The 26,785-nt window shown below is 36.6% G+C and overlaps 1 protein-coding gene across 1 annotated transcript in view; it reads right to left on the bottom strand.

The window, feature by feature from the left end:
• Positions 1–7,952: 7,952 nt before the first annotated feature.
• The window catches only part of LOC136154535 (sodium/hydrogen exchanger 2-like), a 50,743-nt gene continuing 31,910 nt past the window's right edge, over positions 7,953–26,785 (bottom strand). The window contains exons 6-8 of the mRNA XM_065916786.1: positions 18,043–18,132; positions 10,953–11,023; positions 7,953–8,121 (exon numbers count right to left, since the gene is read on the bottom strand). Of these exons, the coding sequence (XP_065772858.1) occupies positions 7,953–8,121; positions 10,953–11,023; positions 18,043–18,132 (330 nt within the window). The remainder of the gene's footprint in view (positions 8,122–10,952; positions 11,024–18,042; positions 18,133–26,785) is intronic.

The raw sequence follows: 26,785 nt of genomic DNA, 5'->3' as shown, positions 1-26,785 counted from the left end.
TTTACAAAATATACGAGCAGCTCATACAACTGAATACCAGAAAAACAAACAACTCAATCAAAAAGTGGGCAAAAGTCTTAAACAGATTTCTCCAAAGAAGACATACAGATGGCTAACAAACACATGAAGAGATGCTCAATATCACTCATTATTAGAGAAATACAAGTCAAAATTACAAAGAAGTATCACTTCACACTGGTCTGAATGGCCATCCTCAAAAAAATCCACAAACAACAAGTGATGGAGTCGGTGTGGAGAAAAGGAAACCTCTTGCACTGCTGATGGTACTGTAAGTTGATACAGCCACTATGGAAGCAGTATGGAGTTTCCTTAAAAAAACTGACAATTAAATAGAAAATGTTATAAGACTTTCCTATGAGTAACAAGTTTGAGTGACTTAAACACTGATTTGTCATTTCATTTACCCTACTAATATTTCTGTGACATATATGGGGGAAAAGTTCATTTGGAATTATAAAAAGAAGTGTATATAGATTTATTCCATTTGTTTGATGAATAAAGTAGTATGTAATGAATAATAATCTTACCACTCTCCTGATCCTATAAAGGTTTGTAGCCAATAGGTCTTGAATATTATCCATAGTGTCTTGATCCTGATGTGCTGGGAATGGGACTGACTTGGCTGTTCCATGATGGCGGCTGAAAAAAAATGTACCTGGATTCATTACAGGCATTCACCACATAAATATACTATTTTCATAAATGCATTCATCAAAGCTAAAATATCAATATATGCATTATAAAGATTGTTTGAAAGACTAATGAGGCTGGGATGGAGAGTGAGACTCAATGAAAAGAAGAAATATGAACCTTAAGGGTAGCTAATTCAGACATTCAGGGATTTCATACTTCTAAGTCAGTTTATCTTAATATCAGGCTAAAAATATTTCAAAGGACAGTTCTGTTTGTGAGTACTAAATTTTTTATAATCTGTACCCGTGTTCACTCTATACACAACCAAAAAAGTATGTATAAATCATTGACAATGTTTCTTCAAAACGGCTTTAATAAAGATATAGATTGAATATCTGCTGAACCTTAAGTTAAAGTACTTATTCACTCATTATTCAAGGAAAACTGCAGATCAATTTAATTATGATAACTGAGGCTAGCTATCAGAATTATGCTGTTTCATGGTAGCATTTCAAATGGCTTTTGAGGCTTTTCTTTTATTTCCATTTTAAGTAGTTCAGTAGCATTATATATATTCACAGCTCTTACAACAATCACCACCATTTATCATTAGAACTTTTTCATCTTTCCCAGCTGACATTCTGTACCCATTAAACAATAACTCCTGATTCTCACCTTTCTCTAGCTCTGAAAACCACCATTCTACTTTCTGTTTATGAATTTGTCTATTTTAGGTACCCATGATGGTGTAGAGGGACATGCACTCATCTTCTCCTGTGAGAACTCCAGAATCACTGCTGAACAATTATGGACAGGAGATTGTTGGACCGCACCAAAAAAAGGTACCCCCATGTCCAAGAGCAAAGGAGAAGCCCTATCAAGACTGTAGAAGGGGCAGAATTGCATTTAGAATAGAACCCCATATTTGTCAGAAACACTTGGAGGGCACAAACAAAACCTTGTGTACACCAGGAACTAGAGACCCCACAGAGACTGAGCCAGACCTGCCTTTGAGTGTTTCAGTGTCTCCCGCAGGGGCATGGGTCAGCAGTGTCCTGTCACAGGGACAGTGTCTCTGGCTGCATCAGGCCTGGGAGGCATGGTATATAGCATAAGTCCTCTGGACAAGGTCACCATTAGCCTCACCATACAGCCATTGAGCAGATGGTCCACAAACTGGAAACAATTATACTAAAGAAGTTCTCTCACTGTTATAAAAGTACCAGGACCCACGACAGATTTCCCAACCTGGGGATCTGACAAAGTGGTGAGAAGTCCCAGGGAATTTGTCTTTGGAGGCCAGTGGAATCTGATTACAGAACTTCTACAGAACTGGGAAAACAGACTCTTGGAGGACACAAACAAAACCTTGCTCACACCAGGGCCCAGGAGAAAGGAGCAGTGACCTCAGAGACTGAGCGTGGCTTGCCTGTGAGTGTGCAGGAGTCTCCAGCAGTGGCATGGGTCAACAGAGGCCTGCTGTGGGGTCAGGGGCACTGAATACAACAGTGCTGGCATAAGTTCTTTGAAGGAGGTCACTATTACCCCTACCATAGTTTGGCCTCAGGCCAAAGAATAGGAGGGAACACAGACCTGTCCATCAACAGAAAATTGGATTAAAGATTTACTGAGCATGGCCTCGCCCATCAGAACAAGACCCAGATTTCCCCACATCAGTCCATCCCATCAGGAAGCTTCTACAAGCCTCTTATCTTTATCCATCAGAGGGCAGATAGAATGAAAATCACAATCACAGAAAAATAACCAAAGTGATCATATGGATCACAGCCTTGTCTAACTCAATGAAATATGAGCCATGTCATGTAGACCCACCCAAGACGCACAGGTCATGGTGGATAATTCTGACAAAATGTGGTCCACTGGAGAAGGGAATGGCAAACCACTTCAATATTCTTGCCTTGGGAACCCCATGAACAGTATGAAAAGTCAAAAAGATATGGCACTAGTGGGTAGGTGACCGATTTACTACTGGAAAGCTTTGGTTTTTCAAGTAGGCATGTATGGAAAGGAGAGCAGGACTATAAAGAAAGCTAAACAATGAAAAATTGATGCTTTTGAACTGTGGTGTTGGAGAAGACTCTTGAGAGTTCCTTGAACTACAAGGAGATCAAACCAGTCAATCTTAAAGGAAATCAATCCTGAATATTCATTGGAAGGACTGATGTTGAAGCTGAAACTTCAGTACTTTGGCCACCTGATATGAAGAACTGACTCGTTGGAAAAGACCCTGATGCTGGGAAAGATTGAAGGTGGGGTGAAGGGGACAACAGAGGATGAAATGGTTGGATGGTATCACCGACTCAATGGACATGAGTTTGAGCAAGCTCTGGGAGTTGGCAATCGACAAGAAAGCCTGGCATGATGCAGTCCTTGGGGTTGCAAAGAGTCAGACACTACTGAGTGACTGAACTGAACTGAAGAGTGGAAATAACTCCAGAAAGAATGAAAAGATGGAGCCAAAACAAAAGCCATCCCAGTTGTGGAGGTGACTGGTGATGGAAGTAAAGTTCTATGTTTAAAGAACAATATTGCATAGGAACCTGGAATGTTAGCTCATGAATAAAGATAAATTGGAAGTGGTCAAACAAGAGATGGCAAGAGTGAACATTGATATTTTAGGAATCAATGAACTAAAATGATCCAGAATGGGCAAATTTAATTCAGATGACCATTATACCTACTACTATGGGCAAGAATTTCTTAGAGGAAATGGAGTAGCCTTCATAGTCAACAAAAGATTCTGAGATGTAGTACTTGGGTGCAATCTCAAGTCAAAGTATGGCAAAACCAATACCATGTTGTAAAGTTAAAAAAAAAAAAAAAAAAAAAAAAGGAAGAAGAAGAACGACAGAATGATCTTTGTTAATTTCCAGGCAAACCATTCAATATCACCATAACTCAAGACTATGCCCCAGCCACTAATGCCAAAAAAGCTGAACAGTCCTATGATGACCTTTAAGATCTTCTAGAACTACCACCAAAAAAAAAAAAAAAAAAAGTGTCCTTTTCATCATAGTGGACTGGAATGCAAAAGTAGGACGTCAAGAGATACCTGGAGTAACAGGAAAGTTTGGCCTGGAATACAAAGTGAAGCAGATCAAAGGCTAACAGGGTTTTGCCAAGAGAACACACTGGTCATAGCAAATACTCTCTTCTAACAACACACGAGAAGACCTGGACATCACCAGATGGCTAATACCGAATTCTTATTGATTATATTCTAACCTCAGATATGCAGATGACACCAACTTTATGGCAGAAATGAAGAGATATTAAGAACAGATGGCAAGAATACACAGAAAAAAGCTACACAAAAAAGTTCTTAATGACACAGATAACCACAATGGTGCAATCACTCACCTAGAGCCAGGCATCCTGGAGTGCGAAGTCAAGTGGGCCTCAGGAAGCATCACTATGAACAAAACTAGTGGAGGTGATGGAATTCCAGTTGAACTATTTCAAATACTAAAAGATGATGCCGTTATACTGCTGCACTCAATATGCCAGCACATTTGGAAAACCCAGCAGTGGCCACAGGACTGGAAAACGTCAGTTTTCATTCCAATCCCAAAGAAAGGCAATGGCAAAGATTGTTCAAGGTACCACACAATTGTGCTCATCTCACAAGTTAGCAAAACAATACTCAAAATTCTCCAAGTTAGTCTTCAACAGTACATGAATCAAAAACTTCCAGATGTTCAAGCTGGATTTAGGAAAGGCAGAGGAATCAGAGACCAAAGTGCCAACATTCAATGAATCATAGAAAAAGCAAGAAAATTCCAGAAAAACATATATTTCTGCTTTATTGACTATGCCAAATCTTTTCATTGTATGGATCGACACAAACTGTGGAAAATTTTTAAAGAGATGGAAATAGCAGACCACTTTACCTGTCTCATGGGAAATCTATATGGAGGTCAAGGATCAATGGTTAGAACCGGACATGGGGCACCAGACTGGTTCCAAATTGGGAAAGGAGTACACCAAGATGTCTATTGTCACCTTGCTTATTTAACTTACATGAAGAATATATCATGTGAAATGCCAGGCTTGGATGAAGCACAAGCTAGAATCAAGATCACTGGGAGGAATATAAATAGCCTCAGATATGCAGATGACACCATTCTTAAGCTTAAGAGACTCTTGATGAAGGTGAAAGAGGAGAGTTAAAATGCTGGTGTAAAACTCAACATTCAAAAAACTAAAATCATGGCAATTAATCCCATCACTTCCTGGCAAATAGATGGGGAAACAATGGAAACAGTGACAGACTTTATTTTCTTGGGCTCCATAATTACTGCACATTGTGACTGCAGTCATGAAATTAAAAGAAGATTGTTCCTTGGAAGAAAATCTATGACAAACTTAGTGTATTAAATGTCAGAGATGTTACTTTGCTGACAGAGGTTTGTCTAGTCAAAGCTGTTGTTTTTCCAGTAGTCATATATGGATGTGAGAGTTGGACTGTGAAGAAAGCTGAGCGTGGAAAAATTGATGCTTTTGAACTGTGGTGTTGGAGGAGACTCTTAAGAGTCCCTTGGACTGCAAGGAGATCCAACCAGTCCATCCTAAAGGAGATCAGTCCTGGGTGTTCATTGGAAGGACTGATGCTAAAGCTGAAATGCCAATACTTTGGCGACCTCATGAGAAGAGCTGACTCATTGGAAAAGACCCTGATGCTGGGACGGATTAGGGGTAGGAGAAGGGGATGACAGAGGATGAGATGGCTGGATGGCATCACCGACTTGATGGACATGACTTTGAGTAAAGTCTGGGAGTTTGTGATGGACAGGGAGGCCTGGCACGCTGCGATTCATGGGGTCACAAAGAGTCAGACACAACTGAGCGACTGAACTGAACTGAACTGAACCATCTAACAAGAATTGCCTTCTCCTATATAAACAAACTTACAATATTTTTATAACAATTGTGCAATTGAAGCTTTAGTCTCCATTCAAATTCAGGAAAATATTATCTTTAGTAAAGGCTTATAAATTACTAAAAGGTTTGCATACATCTTATCCTAATATTAATGCCAGATTTATATTAATATTTCAAAGGGAAATGTCAGTATTTCTGAGGTCATTTCAGACAATGATGTGAGCCTATTTGTGTGATTTACATAAAATAGAATTTACACTTAGAGTCCTGAATTAATCAGAATTGCTATGCATACTATTCAAATACATCAAATTTATTTAGCTCTTAATTGTGTTTTGGTTATTTGTACCTGGCTTAAAAGAAAAATATTAATATTCCTAAATATGTCCAAAGCCTGATCTATTCAAGAGTCTATGGCGTAAAAATTGTTACCCATCTACCTTCCCCTCCCCATAGCCAGCCACCTCTACTTAATACAGAAGATTCAACTGAGACAATAGCGGCAATACTTTATAGCAGAAAATACTTCAGTAGGCCATCTGGTGCAGTTTACTTTAAAAAGGCAAGTCATAAACTCAACAATGAAAAAAAAATGTTGTATTCTAATTAATAATCTCTGAAAACAAAAGTTATTTTTGTACTATATCAAAAAATAGTATTCCAGTGTTTATTTCCTAACTTATTGTTAAGAAAAACATCGCTTACTTTTGGTCAACTGTTTGGAACCCAGAGGACTCCCATTCTTACACTGTGGAGTTTAGGATCTTTTTTTTTTTTTTTTCTTAAGTTTTGTTTTGCTTTTGATTTTGACGATTTCCTTTTCTCAATGGATTTAAGGTTTTTCCCTAAAATTAATGTATACATAACCAAAAATATACAACAATATAAAGAATAACACAAAAATCAAGCAATCTCATTACCTAGAGAAAATGACAATTAACTCTTGGTGTACACATTTTCAGAATTTTTATGCACACATACAGATACAGGTAAATAAATTATATTTTCTATTAAAATGATCATGCTACACTTTCATTTTTCAGTATTCTGATTCTAATCAATATTATGTCCTGGATATAGTTCCATGTCAGTACACACCATTTATATCTAAGGGCTATAATAATGTTCTAGCCAATTACTATTAAACAATGGCTAAACATCAAGGCCTCAACTTCCGAATGTAAAACAGAGAAATGATCTATCCACTGGTGAAGTGCATTCCTGTCAAATCTGCACTTGCTGATTAAGAATGATGGGCCTTAGGGTAAGGTAGTTAATTATTTTGTCCTAGACTAAATATACAACTACAGTTGCCTCATACCTGTTAAAACAAATTATTCTTGAAAGGTCTTAACAATCTATAAAGAATTAATAAAAGAACCTCCCCCCTCCTCAAAATTTCGTGATGCAGGAAAGCATCAATTCCTACTCAGCACCAAATACAGTTAATAATTATTCATAGTAACATAATTTTCTTTCCTTATTTCTTTCCCTTTGTTTTATTTTCCCTTTTCAAGATCTATCTATTCTCTCTAAACAATTACCTAAAGACCTACAGCAAAGAAATCTCCAAATTATATTTCTCTCCATTTGTTCTCTTCAGCAAAATAAAAAAGAAAAACTAAATACCTTTTAACACTCAGTTCAGTCCTTAATCAACAAAAGCTAATGGTAAATTATTTTACCCAACATGAGTGTTTATTTTTTTTTCATTTATTTTTATTAGTTGGAGGTTAATTACTTTACAATATTGTAGTGGTTTTTGTCATACACTGACATGAATCAGCCATGGATTTACATGTATTCCCCATCCCGATCCCCCTTCCCACCTCCCTCTCTACCTGATCCCTCTGGGTCTTCCCAGTGCACCAGACCTGAGCATTTGTCTCATGCACCCAACCTGGGCTGGTGAATGAGATGGATGAAACTGGAGCCCATTATACAGAGTGAAGTAAGCCAGAAAGATAAAGACCATTACAGTATACTAACACATATATATGGAATTTAGAAAGATGGTAATGATAACCCTATATGCAAATCCAACATGAGTCTTTAAATGAAATAAAAATGCAAACATATATTTCTTAAAAAGAGACAACATTTCTAAACTCTTAGAAGCTGAAGTTTCATAGACAATTTATTCCATTAAGATTTGTTCACCACTGTTTGCTAAACAATGCAGCCTGTGTTACTCAAACATCCTCAGTTTTACTGAGTTCTTCATATTTTCCCAGGAAGGGATTCAAGGAAAGATGATTGCACTTTAAAGGGATAGAACTTTAAATAATTCTGCAATTTTTGTGTGATATTTCACTAAACCAATGAAAACATAGACACACACATGCATAAATACATGCATACACTGCATACATGCATAAACACACACATGCACACACTTACAGCAAAGATGTACTAGATGGTGTGTGTATTAACTGGCCTGCTTCTGCTAGCTCAATGGCATGTTTTCTTTCAAGCTTTTCATAAAGAAGCACAATGCTTGATCTGGACTGATCATATTCTCTGAGCAAAATCTTCTGCAGATACTTGCTGTTCAAATACTCCAATCTGTTCAAGAAGTAAATAAAATAAAAATTCCAGGAAATTAGTGCCATTTATTTCAGGAATTTTTATGCTATAGTTAGAAGGTCCCAGAACTGGTTCACCCACTGCCTATTTCATATGTAACTTGTTTAAATGGAAAATTTATTCTAATGTGTAAAGAGAAGAAAAAAAAAAAACATAAGAAATTTTAATTTCAAATGTCTTTATTAGGAAATTGCAGCTTTAGGGTTATCCCACTATCATCAATCAAGCCAAGGGAAATACAGACTTATAAAGAAAAAATATTTACACCAAAGACAGAAATACTGGCTATACAGGGTCTATATTTCAGAGAAGGCCACTGAAATAGTTTATTTCAATGAATGGGAAAAGGACTGGAACACCATTGTTAATTATTTGCTTAAGGAACCTGAATTTAAACTCACACAGTAAAACTCACAAAATGAAAAATAAACCATGTGAAACTACAGTTTCACAACACTTGAGTGAAAATACCAGTTAAATATAGATTTATAGGCAATAAGTTCACATTAAAAAAAGTTCACCACAATCTTGAATAGTTCCCTGAGGTCTATTTCTTTTTTAAATGTTTACATACTTTAAAGTCACTTTCTGATGCTCCAGGAGTTTAAAGCCACCTTGACTCTAGGCTCAAGCCGTCAACATGAAATTTGCTCAGAAAGAGAGTCAATATCAGAAAAACAAAACTTTACAATGTTAAATAGCAATTTTTGCCAATGAAAAAATTGGACCCAGAAATTTATGGGGCATGGTAGAGATTCTACTTTAGAGGAAGAAGTTATTTGTATACAACAGGTGAGAGCAAAGGGAGAAGGAAAGGAGATGACCTAAATCTGTGTAAGTATAAAGTCTTCGAAGTGTGTGTGTAGCTCTTCTACCAACAAAAGTCACTACATAAAACCACATGGAACATACTTAAACAGAGAGCCAGGTAATTAGCTCAAATTGTTTATTGTAAAAAAAAAATTGTGCTAGGCTGTTTGCATTATTAGAAAGGGCAAGACAGTAAGTGTAGGGGCTTTCCTGGTGGCTCATATGGTAAAGAATCTACCTCCAGTGCAGGAGATCCATATTTGATCCCTGGGTCAGGAAGATACCCTGGAAAAGGGAATGGCAATCCACTCTAGTATTCTTGCCTGGAGAATTCCCATGAACAGAGGAGCCTGGTGGGCTACAGTCCATTGGGTCACAAGGAGTCAGACACGACTGAGGGACTAACACACACAAACATGTCCCAATCATGGTTTATCATGGTTTACATCCCTTCTCTATGATCAAAAGCATGCATCCAAATCAAACATGGAAAAAAATGATTTTTGTTAGATCCTTTGCATTTACAAGAAGGATAAATGAATATTTCCTTATCAGAGTTTAAAATTAACTTTCTTTGAGGATGAACACTAGTAAAATTTCTCTTGGTTCTCTGATCTTAACTTCACCATAGAAGCCATCTCTCCTGTAATGTGGCATAAAAGGATATTGATAAAGTATCGACCCTACTGCTTGTGCCAAGTGTTTGCTGTTAAAGCAGTATTTGTTTTTTTTACACAGCTCCTGCAAGGAATCTAGGCTGAAGCAGCAAATTTTAATATGTGTTGCTACCAGGGTACTTATGAATAGGTCTTAATTTAGAATAGTTTAAATATTTGGATTTAAAATCTCAGACTAGATTTAATATCAGCATTAAAATATCCCTTTTATAATTCACTCAGTCATTCACTTCTTTATTTAAAAATATTTATCAGGTACCTATTATGTAGGGTTTCCCAGGTGGCGCTAGAAGTAAAGAACCCGCCTGCCATGAAGGAGACATAAAAGACATGGGCTCAACCGGTGGGTCAGTAAGATACCCTGGAGGAGGGCACAGCAACCCACTCCAGTATTCTTTCCTGAAGAATCCCGTGGACAGAGGAGCCTGTCGGGCTACAGTCCATAGGGTCGCAAAGAGTTGGATAGGAATAAAGTGACTTAGCATGCACACATGCACACCTATTATGTAGAAGGAATTTTTTTAAGTGCTATAGTTACATAACTTAACAATGCAAACAAGGTCTCTGTCCTTTTGCCACTTATATTTTAGTTGGAGAGAAACTTTTAAGAATGATATATTTTATATGAATTATATTTTTTAAATTAAATAAAATATCATTTAATAAATAAAACATTAAAATATCAGATAATTACAGTACACTGATATAATACAGAATGAATATTAAAGGAATAACTCTTTGAGGAAATGAAATTTTAGCCAAGGCTTAAATGACATGAAGGTACTAGGCATGCAAAAATCAAGTAAAAGGGAATTTCAGGCAACAGGAACATTACACAAAGGCTTTAAGGTAACAATGTGATGAACTTAATGTGTTAGTAAAGACATGACTACAGTATGGTATATGGCAGAGAGAACAGAAAGACATGTGGAAGGAAGCTGAGTAGTTAGAATTGTAAACTGAGATATAAAAAAGTTTGGATACGTTTTAAGTGACTAAATATTAGAGCTTTGTTTAGGATAGTAACATGATTTGAAGTAAAATCACTTTCTCTGGAACTGTGCATAATAGCTCCCCACCCCCACCCCAGGAAGGTCTGAGAATTTTATGACACACTATTTAGTTTTAAGGTCCGTACTTAGGGTTGGTCATATCCTTCATGATAAGAGAAAGAAAGATCTTTGTTTCTTTAGCTGTCATCATTTTTTAAACATGTGAATGAGTAAATCTCAACTATTCCTAACAGAAACATACGGAAAGATACACAGGCTCATTTCCATTTTTCTATGCATGTATATAAGCATATTTTTGGCAAATCCTCACTTGTCTTTCCAGTAATATTGTCCCCAGTGTCCTGATATATCTTCTATGCCAGCCAGCAAATGATCAAAGAACTGAAATAAAACAAAACATATGTCTAAATATATAGTATACATGAGGAACTTGATTAGTTAATGCTTAAGGATCTCCTAAAACCATCTTCAAAATTGTTGATTTCATCTGAGTCGCTTGTTTTTTTTTTTAATCCTAAACTCTTTTCAGGGTAAGCATGAAAAGGAGCATCTATATTTATAAATGAGAAGGTTTGTAATAATTCTAGCATAAGCATTACAGAGTCTCCATTTAAAATTGAAAATGCACATATTAATCAGTATCATATGATAAATTCATTCAATTACCAAAGTCTAGGCCTGGTAAAGTGAAAGAAATAAAAGATGCAAAAAGCATAATTCTTGCTTCTGAAAGATATAGAACCGAACTGGAGAGACAAGATCAAAGCACATACCATGATAATTCAGTTTAAACTTGGCATGTGTACATGTATAAATGCAGCAAGAAAAGGAATATTTAGGAAAAAAAAATAGAAAAAGGTGTATTTAGAGAAGGCTTATATGAAAATGTGCAATGTGAGCTTGCCCTAGAAAAAATTGGGTTATATAAAGAAAAAATAAATCATTCTTGTAATAGGAACATCATGAGTAACATATATGGGAGAAAATAAGGAACTTTATAAGAGATTTATGAAAAAAGAAGGTTGGATAGATGTAGATCAAGGGTGGGAAAAGAAAGCAGTTAACAAAGGATTTTAAATGCTAAGATTAAAAGTTTAATTGGACATAACATCACAAAAAATAAACTGAATAGATTTAAAAAGAAATAATAAACCCAATTTGAGTAATATTATACTGATACAAAATATATTTATGAACTTTTCAAAAATGGCAGTGCCATGAAAAGTAACAAAAAGTTGAAAAACAGTGTTAGATTAAAAGTAACTGAAAGGATATGACAAATAAAAGCAATGCGTGACCAAAAATTTAGAGAAGAGTTAAAACCTATCTTACTCAAACTCTTACAGAAAATTGCAGAAGAAGGTAAACTTCCAAACTCATTCTATGAGGCCACCATCACCTTAATTCCAAAACCAGACAAAGATGCCACAAAAAAAGAAAACTACAGGCCAATATCACTGATGAACATAGATGCAAAAATGCTTAACAAAATTCTAGCAAACAGAATCCAACAACATATTAAAAAAAAATTATACATCATGACCAAGTGGGCTTTACCCCAGGAATGCAAGGATTCTTTAATATGTGCAAAACAATCAATGTAATACACCACATTAAAAAATTGAAAGATGGTAATGATAACCCTATATGCAAAACAGAAAAAGAGACACAGATGTACAGAACAGACTTTTGGACTCTGAGGGAGAAGGCGAGGGTGGGATGTTTCCAAAGAACAGCATGTATATTATCTATAGTGAAACAGATCACCAGCCCAGGTTGGATGCATGAGACAAGTGCTCAGGCCTGGTGCACTGGGAATACCCAGAGGAATCGGGTGGAGAGGGAGGTGGGAGGGGGGATCGGGATGGGGAATACATGTAAATTCATGGCTGATTCAAGTCAATGTATGACAAAACCCACTGCAATGTTGTGAAGTAATTAGCCTCCAACTAATAAAAATTTTTTAAAAATCTGCTAATCATTTAAAAAAATTGAAAGATAAAAACCATATGATTATATCAACAGATGTAGAGAAACCTTTGACAAAATTCAACACCCAATTATGATTAAAACTCTCCAGAAAGCAGGAATAGAAGGAACATACCTCAACACAATAAAAGCTATATATGACAGACCCACAGCAAGCATTACCCTAAATGGTGAAAAATTGAAAGCATTTCCCCTAAAATCAGGAACAAGACAAGGGTGCCCACTCTCAGCACTACTATTCAACATAGTTTTGGAAGTGTTGACCACAGCAATCAGAGCAGAAAAAGAAGTAAAAGGAATCCAGATAGGAAAAGAAGTGAAACTCTCGCTGTTTGCAGATGACATGATCCTCTACATAGAAAACCCTAAAGACTCTACCAGAAAATTACTAGAGCTAATCAACGGGTATAGTAAATTCACAGGATATAAAATTAACACACATAAATCCCTTGCATTCCTATACACTAACAATGAGAAAACAGAAAGAGAAACTAAGGAAACAATACCATTCACCATTGCAACAAAAAGAATAAAATACTTAGGAGTATATCTACCTAAAGAAACAAAAGACCTATACATAGAAAACTATAAAACACTGATGAAAGAAATCAAAGAGGACACAAACAGATGGAGAAACATGCCGTGTTCATGGATTGGAAGAATCACTATTGTCAAAATGGTTATACTACCTAAAGCAATCTATAGATTCAATGCAATCCCTATAAAGCTACCAATGGTATTTTTCACAGAACTAGAACAAATAATTTCACAATTTGTATGGAACAAAAAACCTCGAATAGCCAAAGTAATCTTGAAAAAGAATGGAACTAAAGGAATCAACCTGCCTGACTTCAGACTACACTACAAAGCCGTATTCATCAAGACAGTATGGTCCTGGCACAAAGACAGAAATACAGATCAATGGAACAGAATAGAAAGCCCAGAAATAAATCCACATACCTATGGTCACCTTATCTTCAACAAAGGAGGCAAGGATATACAAGAGAAAAAAGACAACCTCTTTAACAAGTGGTGCTGGGAAAACTGGTCAACCACTTGTAAAAGAATGAAACTAGAACACTTTCTAACACCATACACAAAAATAAACTCAAAATGGATTAAAGATCTAAATGTAAGACTAGAAACTATAAAACTCCTAAAGGAGAACATAGGCAAAACACTCTCTGACATAAATCACAGCAGGATCCTCTATGACCCACCTCCCAGAATATTGGAAATAAAAGCAAAAATAAACAAATGGGACCTAATGAAACTTAAAAGCTTTTGCACAACAAAGAAAACTATAAGCAAGTTGAAAAGACAACCCTCATATTGGGAGAAAACAATAGCAAATGAAGCAACAGACAAATGATTAATCTCAAAAATATACAAGGAACTCCTGCAGCTCAATTCCAGAAAAATAAATGACCCAATCAAAAAATGGGCCAAAGAACTAAACAGACATTTCTCCAAAGAAGACATACAGATGCCTAACAATCACATGCAAAGATGCTCAACATCACTCATTATCAGAGAAATGCAAATCAAAACCACAAGGAGGTACCATTACACGCCAGTCAGAATGGCTGCTATCCAAAAGTCTACAAGCAATAAATGCTGGAGAGGGTGTAGAGAAAAGGGAAGCCTCTTACACTGTTGGTGGGAATGCAAACTAGTACAGCCGCTATGGAGAACAGTGTGGAGATTTCTTAAAAAACTGGAAATAGAACTGCCATATGACCCAGCAATACCACTTCTGGGCATACACACTGAGGAAACCAGATCTGAAAGAGACACGGGCACCCCAATGTTCATCGCAGCACTGTTTATAATAGCCAGGACATGGAAGCAGCCTAGATGCCCATCAGCAGACGAATGGATAAGGAAGCTGTGGTACATATACACCATGGAATATTACTCAGCCATTAAAAAGAATTCATTTGAATCAGTTGTAATGAGATGGATGAAACTGGAACCCATTGTACAGAGTGAAGTAAGCCAGAAAGATAAAGAACATTACAGCATACTAACACATATATATGGAACTTAGAAAGATGGTAATGATAACCCTATATGCAAAACAGAAAAAGAGACACAGACATACAGAACAGACTTTTGGACTCTGTGGGAGAAGGCAAGAGTGGGATGTTCTGAGAGAATAGCATTGAAACAAGTATACTCTTAAGGGTAAAACAGATCACCAGCCCAGGTTGGATGCATGAGACAAGTCCTCGGGCCTGGTGCACTGGGAAGACCCAGAGGGATCGGCTGGAGAGGGAGGTGGGAGGGGGGATCGGGATGGGGAATACACGTAGATCCATGGCTGATTCATGTCAATGCATGACAAAACCCACTACAATATTGTAAAGTAATTAGCCTCCAACTAATAAAAATAAATGAAAAAAAATAAATAAATGCAATGCATGATCCTAGATGAGGAGAAAAATACTATAAAATATTGGGACATCTGGAAAAAATTTGAATACATAACTAAATTAGATAACACTATTGTTAAACTTTCTGAATTTGATAAACAGTTGTGATTATGTACTAGAATGTCCTTTTACTTAAAAATATTAATACATACTGAAGCATTTAGAAGTGAATAGTCAGGATGTCTGCAACCTAGTTTCAAATCATTTAGCAAATGACAGTAATAATATATATCAATATAGATAGAGAATGGTAAAACACGTGTGGAAAATGTAACAAGAGAGTCAAGTAAAGGGTATATATGTATTCATTGAATTATGTTTGAAATCTGTACACTTGACATCTTTAAAATAAAAAGTTGGAAAAGGAAATAGAATTTGACTTGGTCCTATAAATTGGCTATATTATGCTTTATCAATATAATATATATTATGCAATCATTAAAACTCATCCATATGGTAGGAATAACAGAGGAAAAATATGATTTTCCCTAAAAATAACCTAAAAATGTCTTTCAAGTATAATAAAATTATCAACATATGCTTATTTTACAAATTAGGCAATTAGCTATTAAAATTTGAAGGAAGAATGTAATCAGTTGAGCTAATCATGTTTATCTGTACACGTTCTTAGGCACATGCATGCGTGCTAAGTCGCTTCATTCTTGTCCAACTCTTTGCAACCTTATAGACCATAGCCCATCAGGCTCCTCTGTCCATTGGATTCTCCAGGCAAGAATACTATAGTGGCTTGTCATTCCCTTCTCCAGGGAATCTTCCACCCCAGGGATTGAACCCATATCTCTTATGTCTTCTGCACTGGCAGGTGGGTTCTTTACCACTAGGGCCACTGGGAAGCCCTCTTAGGCACATAATTATTAATAAAACAAGTATTTTACATATAAAAGTCATTATACGTGCAGAAAATGTATTCCAGAAAAATATGGTCTGTTCCATATTGAAGTTAGAGGTAAGGTGGACAAACCAGCCCTTCCCTTTGACGAAAATTCCCAAAATGTCTCCATATTATTAAAAATAAGAATATCTTGATAGCATTCTTAACATTCTCTATATTTCAATATTCCTATTGCTACATTATATAAAAGCCCACCAAAGATAAGCAAAAAACAATTCTATTTCTATAGGAAGACAAAACCAAGTGATAGAGTTCACATCTTTAAATTTCTCTGATCTTCTCCTTACTTCTAATGTAGAAATAAGGCATTTTTGTTTAAACTCTGGGTAATTTTGAAACTCTATGTCAAAGAGTATATTTTGCAATTTGCATATGGAAATTTTTAACTTTCTCAATCCTTGGTTGTATATTAAAAACTCCACCAAAGGCTTAAATAGTCCAAGAAAAATTTCCCAACTACGTAAAAATTACAAGGTCAGTTTGTAAGCAATTGCTTTATAATACCAAACAAAAAATCAATCCAGCTACTGGATAATTTAGTCTAGTATTAAGAATTAATATGTTAAACCCAAAACACTTATAATCATAATTTACAGCAAAAAAAAATCATAATTCATAGGTTATTCAACCTGGATAGGCCTTCAGAGATCATGTAAGCAGCTATTCAAATTTACTGATTAGGAAACCAAGTGCACAAAAATGTTAAAAGACTTTCCTAAGATAATGTGGGAAACCGGATAGTAACAAAGTGAAAGGTTGCTGCTGCAAGCCTTGTGTTACATCAGGATTCATGACCTCCAGAAGAGAGGATTTCTACTGGAGGTCAGAGATGAGGCTTGACTACTTGGAGCTATTTGTGCAGCAAAGTTTTATTAAAGCATAACAGAGATAGGGAAAGCTTCTGACATAGAGATCAGAAAGGAACAGAAAGAGTGCCCTATTGCTAGTTTTTAGCAAGGTGTTTTATGGCTGTTAGAAAGCTATTAATCAGATAAGAGAGATGCCTCAAGGCTGAGGGAGTTTCACCAGGCCCCTTTCCCACAATATGCATTGTTTAGATAGGATGGTACCATGTCATCCCCTGGCCATAAAACAAGTGACATGAATACTGGTTTGTTGAGCCATTATCAGCCCAAGGTTTGAGAAAAGAAAAGGTCTTAGGCGGAACCATTTTGAAGAAAGGCAGATTCCAAAGCTGATGCTTAGTTTCATTAACATAGCTTAAGAAAAACATTTCCATAAGAAAAATACATTGGTTAGTTCAAGGCAGAACCGGGTGTCTTCAACACAGAATTAAAAGAAGCATCTTTTAATTTTGTGTATAGAAGGGGAAAAAAATATCTGCCACTGGGCTTCCCTGGTGGCTCAGCTGGTAAAGAATCCCCCCTGCAATGCGGGAAACCTTGGTTGGGAGGATCTCCTGGAGAAGGGAACAGGCTACCCACTCCAGTATTCTGGCCTGGAGAATTTCATGAACTGTATAGGTTATGGGGTCACAAAGAATTGGACATGACTGAGTGACTTTCACTTTCACTTGCAGTTTATTTCCTCCTGCTACTTGGGGATCTGTAGCTATCCTACCTGTTACCCTCTCAAGAGCAAATGCTAACATTCAGACTTTCATTGTTCTTATCACTTACCAAAAGAACTGATTGATTGATTTTCAAATTACAGATTGTTACAATATAGCAAATGATTGCATGCATGTGTGCTCAGTCGCCTCAGTCGTGTCTGACTCCTTGCAACCCTATGGACTGCAGTCCACCAGGCTTCTCATTCCATGGAATTCTCCAGGCAAGAATACTGGAGTAGGTTGTCATGCCCTCCTCCAAGGGAATTTCCAAACCCAGGGATTGAACACACATCTTCTGCATCTCCTGCATTGCAGATTCTTTACCCATTGAGCCACCTAGGAAGCCCAATATAACAAATACCTATTCAGAAAATCACAACTCCTTTTATTAGAGAAATTCAAGTATAAGAAGATCTAACAGATAAAGATCTAATATGCAAGGGTTAGTTCCAGTCAACAAGATGGCATACATGATATATAGACATCTTACCCGAATGAGAATTTGTTCACTCACAGTTGGAGAGGTCTCTCCTCTTTTTGTCACATCTAATAAGTCAACAAGAGGACGAATAGTCATTCCCTACAAAATGAAAAACAAAAAACTGAATTTCTTTCATATGAAATTAGTGCTTGAATATTTCACTGGTGTGTCTATGTGTGGGTACATATGCACAGGTGTCTTAATCTGCCTATGAAAAAAATTTAGAACATTTTCTTAAAATTCAGATGGATCATTGGTCTAACACTAGAGGGAAGTGCTGTGATTTTCCCTCATAAAGATCAATCAGGAATATATATTGTGGACAAAAATGTGGGTCATTAAAAAAAATACTGAAAAAAATCTATCACTATATTTCAAAATCAGAAAGTACTTAAATCACAGAGCCAAAATGCTGCAAGAGATTTTCATTTCAATTATTGACAAATACCTCATATATATACTTCTGTCTTTATTATTCATCATCCCTGGATAAGAGAATTGCAAAGGAGCCCAGTGGGCTATAGTCCATGGAGTCACAAAGAGTTGGACATAACTGAGTAAATAAACATACAATGAGAATAAGCTTGCAAAAAAAACAGAGAAAGAGAAACCAGAGAAGTAAGAGGAAAATCAGAAAATCAGTTGTCACAAAACACAAAAAAGAATATTTCAAGAATGTGGGAGTTTGACTCGTGGATTCCCTGGGAAAGCTCAAGTGAAATGAGAATGACAAATGACCATTAATAACCTTAATAAAAAAGATGGGAGAAACAAAGTTGTATGTGGTCAAGAGAGAACATTACTTTAGTGTAGTTGTAGTGTGTTTTAAATAGGAATTGCTTGAGCCTGTTTAAAGTTGATGGGAAGAATCTAGTTGAGAACAGTGTAAATATATATCAGAGAAAATAAATGATTGAAAACACAAGGCAAGAAAGGAATAGATTACAGAGGATAGCTTGAAATAGGAGACCCCCAGCTCTGTTATAAGAAAAAGAAAGAAGAGGTTAGGAACAGATACAGTTATGCTGTGAAGTTAAGGGCACTTCTGTGGATGACTACTGTAAGCCAAGTTGCTTTTTTCAGAGTTCTCTTTACTTAGTTTTGTTTTGTCTTTTTAAACCAAGTATGGTTGAATGCAAAGTAAGAAAAGAAGATGAGATTTTCCCTGGCATCTACATTTGGAAACAAAGACTTTAAGAAAGAGTTATGAACTGAAGTAAGAAATATGAAGTGGAATATGGAAAAACCTGGCTTGAAATAAACAACAAAATCTACTGCCTTCAAATGAACTTCCGCACTAGTTAGTCACTTTCAAATACTTTGTAAAAGCATTCCCATGAGGTTTCTATTTTTACCTTATTTCAAAAATGTGGAAAGAAGCAGGTAATAATTTTCATTAATGTTAAGGTTGAAGCTTAAAAGAATCTCAGGGGTGTCCTAGTTCTTTATCAACTCCTCAGCACTTCTGAATGACAAAAATGCCTTACCGTGGCCCTGACTGCTTTAACACGCCAAATGAGCATGCCACCCCAAAAGCTTCCTCTTCAATTTGGAGCTATGCAATTTTTTATAAATGCATCTGAATTGCCCAAAGTCAGATGATCATCGTATTCACACGGTTTTCATAAATAATTGTATGTAATTCCTGCTTTTTAGATGATATTTCAGTTGTGCAATTCCACTAAATTCATTCTGACATTTAAAAAATCACCATACAGTGCTTTCATGGGATATAACTACATCCATTAACAGTATTTATCACAGGCAAAAAGCCTCCTACCATGATCTGTCTCATGACCTGTCTTTGAAAGGTTGACTCCATGTTTGCATTTTTAAACCCTTTTACATGACTCTCCATCTTAATTTAACTTAATTCATTCTTTTCAGTCTACCATGAATAGGTCAAAATTAATGCTTTTAAAATAAAGGTGTCAAACCAACCTGACACGGTGACATCTCCTCTTATAACCCATTTTATGTATTTTGTACTATTACACTCTGGTCTTTTAAAGATGTAGAATAGTTGAGAGACAAAATTTTATTCTTTATGTTTAAATCTATGTAGTAAATAATATATGGTCAAATGAAGCTTGAGTAAATCAATAAAAATCATGGTTTAAAAAATGGTCTTGATTTCAAACCTCTACTGCAAATGTTCATAATGTATATTCATATGTCAAATTAATTTTTCTTTACTATTTATTCATTGATTTCCTTACTTCAGATATTTATTGCTCATTTCATTGGAGCCACACTAGTAGACTGAGTATATAAGGGTGAATAATTCATATTTATTTCCTTCATTCATGGAATTCACTTTAGCAAGGAGACAGACATCACCCAAGTGGAGAAGAGAATGAATAAAAGATAGATTACAGTTGTTGTATTTTGGTTGCTAAGTTGTGTCCAACTCTTTTGTGACCCCATAGACAGTATCCAACCAAATTTCTCTGCTCATTGGATTTCGCAGGCAAGACTGCTGAAAGGGTTGCCATTTCCTTCCCCAGAGGATCTTCCCAACCCAGAAATCAAACTCACATCTCCTTCATTGGCTGATGGATTCTTTACCACTGAGCCCCTTGGAGAAGGAAATGGCAACCCACTCCAGTATTCTTGCCTGGGAAATTCCACTGACAGAGGAGCCTGGCAAGCTACAGTCCATGGAGTGGAAAGAGTTGAATATAACTCAGTGACCAAAAAAAAAAAAAAGAAGAAGAAGAAGAAGACAGATATACTGATATGTATTATCAGTTCAGTTCAGCTCAGTCGCTCAGTCATGTCCAACTCTTTGTGACCCCATGAATCGCAGCACGCCAGGCCTCCCTGTCCATCACAAACTCCCGGAGTTTACTCAAACTCATGTCCATCGAATCGGTGATGCCATCTAGTCATCTCATCCTCTGTCATCCCCTTCTCCTCCTGCCCCCAATCCCTCCCAGCATCAGGGTTTTTTCCAATGAGTCAACTCTTCGCATGAGGTGGCCAAAGTATTGGAGTTTCAGCTTCAGCATCAGTCCTTCTAATGAACACCCAGGACTTATTTCATTTAGGATGGACTGGTTGGATCTCCTTGCAGTCCAAGGGACTCTCAAGAGTCTTCTTCAACACCACAGTTCAAAAGAATCAATTTTTCAGCGCTCAGTTTTCTTCACAGTCCGACTCTCACATCTACACATGACCACTCGAAAAATCACACCCTTGACTAGATGAATCTTTGTTAGCAAAGCAATGTCTCTGCTTTTTTAATATGCTATCTAGATTAGTCATAACTTTCCTCCCAAGGAGTAACTGTCTTTTAATTTCATGACTACAATCACCATCTGCAGTGATTTTTGAGCCCAAAAAAATGAAGTCTGACACTGTTTTCACTGTTTCCTCATCTATTTCCCATGAAGTGATGGGACCAGATTCAATGATCTTAGTTTTCTGAATGTTGAACTTTAAGCCAACTTTTTCACTCTCCTCCTTCACTATCATCAAGAGGCTTTTTAGTTCCTCTTCACTTTCTGCCACAAGGGTGGTGTCATCTGCATATATGAGGTTATTGATATTTCTCCTGGCAATCTTGATTCCAGCTTATGCTTCTTACATCCCAGTGTTTCTCATGATGTACTCTGCATATAAGTTAAACAATTAGGGTGACAATATACAGCCTTGATGTACTCCTTTTCATATTTGGAACCAGTGTGTTGTTCCATGTCCAGTTTTAACTCTTCCTTCTTTACCTGCATATAGGTTTCTCAAGAGGCAGGTCAGGTGGTCTGGTATTTCCATCTCTTAAAGAATTTTCCACAGTTTATTGTGATCCACACAGTCAAAGGTTTTGGCATAGTCAATAAGGCAGAAATAGATGTATTTCTGGAACTCTCTTGCTTTTTCAATGATCCAGTGGATGTTGGCAATTTGATCTCTGGTTCTTCTACCTTTTCTAAAACCAGTTTGAATATCTGGATGTTCACAGTTCACGTATTGCTGAAGCCTGGCTTGGGGAATTTTGAGCATTACTTTACTGGCATGTGAGATGCGAGCAATTGTGTAGTTGTTTGAGCATTAGTTGGCATTGTCTTTCTTTTTGGTCAGAATGAAAACTGACCTTTTCCAGTCCTGTGGCCACTGCTGAGTTTTCCAAATTTGCAGGCATATTGAGTACGGCACTTTCACAGCATCATCTTTCAGGATTTGAAATAGCTCAACTGGAATTTCATCATATCCACTAGCTTTGTTTGTAGTGAGGCTTCCTGAGGCCCACTTGACTTCACATTCCAGGATGTCTGGCTCTAGGTGAGTGATCACACCATTGTGATTATCTGGGTCATGAAGATATTTTCTGTATAGCTCTTCTGTGTATTCTTGCCACCTCTTCTTAAAATCTTCTGCTTCTGTTAGGTCCATAACTTTTTTGTCCTTTATCGAATCCATATTTGCATGAAATGTTCCCTTGGTATCTTTAGTTTTCTTGAAGAGATCTCTAGTCTTTCCATTCTGTTGCTTTCCTCTATTTCTTTGCATTGATCACTGAGGAAGGCTTTCTTATCTCTCCTGGCTATTCTTTGGAACTCTGCATTCAAATGAGAATATATTTCCCTTTCTCCTTTTCTTTTCACTTCTCTTTTCACAGCTATTTGTAAGGCCTCCTCAGACAACCATTTTGTCTTTTTGCATTTCTTTTCCGTGGGGATGGCCTTGATCCCTGTCTCCCGTACAATGTCACGAACCTCCATCCATAGTTCATCAGGCACTCTGTCTATCAGATCTAGTCCCTTAAATCTATTTCTCACTTCCATATGTAGTCATAAGGGATTTGATTTAGGTCATACCTGAATGGTCTAGTAGTTTTCCCTACTTTCTTCAATTTCAGTCTGAATTTAGCAATAAGGAGTTCATGATTAGAGCTACAGTCAGGTCCTGGTCTTGTTTTTGCTGACTCTATAGAGCTTCTCCATCTTTGGCTGCAAAGAACATAATCAATCTGATTTTGGTGTTAACCATTTGGTGATGTCCATGTCTAGAGTGTTCTCTTGTGTTGTTGGAAGAGGGTGTTTGCTATGACCAGTGGATTCTCTTGGCAAAACTCTATTACCCTTTGTCCTGCTTCATTCCGTACTCCAAGGCCAAATTTGCCTGTTACTCCAGGTGTTTTGACTTCCTACTTTTGCATTCCAGTCCCCTGTAATGAAAAGGACATATTTTTGGGGTGTTAGTTCTCAAAGGTCTTGTAGGCCTTCATAGAACCGTTCAACTTCAGCTTCTTTAGTATTACTGGTTGGGGCATAGGCTTGGATTACCCTGATATTGAATGGTTTGCCTTGGAAATGAACAAAGATCATTCTGTCATATTTGAGATTGCAACCAAGTACTGCATTTTGGGCTCTTTTGTTGACCAAGATGGCTACTCCACTTCTTCTAAGGAATTCCTGTCCACAGTAGTAGATATAATGGTCATCTGAGTTAAATTCACCCATTCCAGTCCATTTTAGTTCGCTGATTCCTAGAATATTGACATTCACTCTTTCCATCTCCTGTTTGACCATTTCCAATTTACCTTGATTCATGGACCTGACATTCCAGGTTCCTATACAATATTCCTCTTTACAGCATTGGACCTTGCTTCTATCACCAGTCACATCCACAGCTGAGTACTCTTTTTGCTTTGACTCTATCCTTTCATTCTTTCTGGAGTTATTTCTCCACTGATCTCCAGTAGCATGTTGGTCACCTACTGACCTGGGGAGTTCCTTTTTCAGTATCCTATCATTTTGCCTTTTCCTACTATTCATGGGGTTCTCAAGGCAACAATACTGAAGTGGTTTGCCATTCCCTTCTCCAGTGGACCACATTCTTTCAGATCTCTTCACCATGACCTGTCCATCTTGGGTGGCCCCACAGGGCATGGGTTAGTTTCACTGAGTTAGACAAGACTGTGGTCCGTGTGATCAGATTGGCTAGTTTTCTGTGATTATGGTTTTAGCATGTCTGCCCTGATGCCCTCTCACAACACCTACCATCTTACTTGGGTTTCTCTTACCTTAGAAATTCTATGAAAGTGTTCAAAACAATAAGCCCAAAATGGAGACATTTATACTAAGCCCCACACCATCAAACCAAGGCTTAATTTAATTAGTTTCTTCTCTCCCAGAAATGAAATCAAACACACTTACATAGAGTGGCCTGTGAATTCTTCTCTGAGGAGGCTGTACATAGTTGAAGATTAAAGGATAAAAGGAAGATGGACATGCAAGGAACTTAGGAGATAGTGTTTTGGGGAGAGTGAATGACATGTTGGAAAAAGCTCAAGTTGAGAAAAAGTTTGTCAAGTTTTATGCAGTTCAGGGGGCTTAAAATACAGGGAACAAGATGGAGAATGGCCACAAAACATGGGGCCTCAAAGGTAGACATGTGCCATATTTGTTAGAGAGAGCTTATAGTCATGCTAAGTGTTTTGGAATTTATTAAAAGTTTAAAAAGAACCAATAAAGTAATTTTGGAAGGTATGTAATACAATTTGTGTTTTAAAAACATTGCTTTTGATTCTGTGGGGATAATAGATTGAAAGAGGAAAGGAAAATGGAAAATTTTAAGGCAATTCTGGAAACGTGATGGCAACTTGGACTAAGATGATCGCAATGGTAATAGAGAATAGCACAGAGATTCCACAAAAAGATAGATATGAGAATACTCATGAAAATATCATTTTTAAAATTAAAAAAGAAAACATTTATCAACTGAAAGGACACTTAATAAATAAATTTGTATATATTTATAAAATGTAGTATTATAGAGCACTGAAAATTAATGAGCTACAGCTACTCACAACTATATAAATGAATATTAGTAATAAAATGTTAATAGACAAAAAAATTCTAGAAGGTTATATGCATAACATGGTTGGATGAGATGGAGAGAGGATGAGATGATTGGATGGCATCACCAACATGATGGACATGAGTTTGAATAGGCTCTGGGAGCTGGTGATGGACAGGGAAGTCTGGCATGCCACAGTCCGTGGGCTTTCAAAGAGTCATACATGACTAAGCTGAACTGAACTGAACATGCAAAACATACATATACACACCCCCATATAGAGACTTTTTATAAAGTTAAAAAATAATTTGAAATGATCATTATATTATTTGTGTGTGTGCCTATGTGTATAATATGTGATTTCAAAAAGCATTTTTTTAAAAAACAAAAGAATAATAAATGATTTATTCAGGATATCAGCCACCTGTAAAGAGAGAGAGAGAGAGAGAGATGAAAGAAAATAGGATAGTGTATTGCATGGATTATTATTAACTATATCAGGTTAGTGGTCTCACAGCTGTTAGAAGTATTCAGTGATTGAATGAACGAATAAATGAATGCTAAGAGTTGGACACAACTGAGTGACTAACACATTCACTCTCTTTCAACAGGCTTCCCAGGTGGCTCAGACCATAAAGAATCTGCCTGCAATGCAGGAGACCCTGATTCAATCTGTGGATTGGGAAGTTCCCCTGAAGAAGGAAATGGCAACCCACTCCAGTATTCTTGCCTGAAGAATTCCATGGACATAGGAGTCTGGCAGGCTACAGTCCACGGGGTCACAAAGAGTCAGATATGACTGAGCAACTAACACTTTCTCTTTCCTTCATTGGGTCAATGATTCAAATTGGTGTTGGTGTCATGAATCAAAATATATTATTAATACAACTTTCTATATCTAGACATATTTTAAAATCAAGTACATGTATTAAAGATATATTTTGGAATTAGAAACCACAGGGCTGGATGTGAGGGACAAGTAAAAGGAAATAATCAAATATGTATTCTATATTTCTGTAGAATGTCTTTGTAAATGGGTAGATGTCAGTGTCATTTACTAAGATAGAAGAAAAACAGATAAGGATCAGATTTATCCTCTGTAGACATATTGGCTGTGTGGACAAAAAATAAATACTACCTGTCATTCCCTTAAAAAATGAATGTTTCCTGCCATCAATCATTGCAACCATCCTCAAAGTTATACCCTTAGAGGAATTCAGAATGGAGAAAAACAGGACACTGCCCCTGGAAAGTTAAGATGCATATCTAAGGAATAATTTCAACGCACTCATTCTCTTGCATCTTCCCATTTATAGAAAAACACTGAAATCATTATCTTGAGATGTTTGGTTTTTGTAATTAGCAATGTTTTGATGTTTGACAACATCAAACATTTTTTTTTCCCAACAAAAACTCCTATATATCTTGGCTCTTCTCTTACCATTTTTTAACACTTTCTCATGGGTATCTGAGAGGTTGTTTCCCAGGCTATAGTCCTCAGTGAGCTCTCTGAATAAAACATAACTCACAATTTTTAGGCTTTTTTATTTTTAAGTTCACAACTGTGATCTTCTTGTGAGACATCCAAGTGGAAGTATGATGTAATAGTTGAATGCAAGTATCTAGACCTCAGAGTAGATAGCTGAGCTGGAGACAAACACTTATAAGTCATCAGAGTTTATATTGTACTTTAAGCCATGAAAATGGATATAAACATCTAATGAAAAAGTATAGTGAGAATTGAATGTCCATGACCTAATACTGAAGAACTCTCATATTTAGAGATCCAACAGAAAAGGATCATCCAGCAAATTCCCAGAAAGACAGAAACACTAGGAGGGTATGACGCTAAGAAAAGCAAAAATGAAAGCATTTCAAGAAAGAAGTAGTAAACTGTTTGAAACTCTGCTGACAAGTTTTATAATGTTAGGACAAAAGAATTGTCCTAACT

Source organism: Muntiacus reevesi, chromosome X (genome assembly GCF_963930625.1).
Source record: "Muntiacus reevesi chromosome X, mMunRee1.1, whole genome shotgun sequence".
In the NCBI taxonomy this organism is placed as follows: Eukaryota; Metazoa; Chordata; class Mammalia; order Artiodactyla; family Cervidae; genus Muntiacus; species Muntiacus reevesi.
Note: the sequence above shows the minus strand (reverse complement) of the source record. Positions and strands in the feature narration are given on the sequence as shown.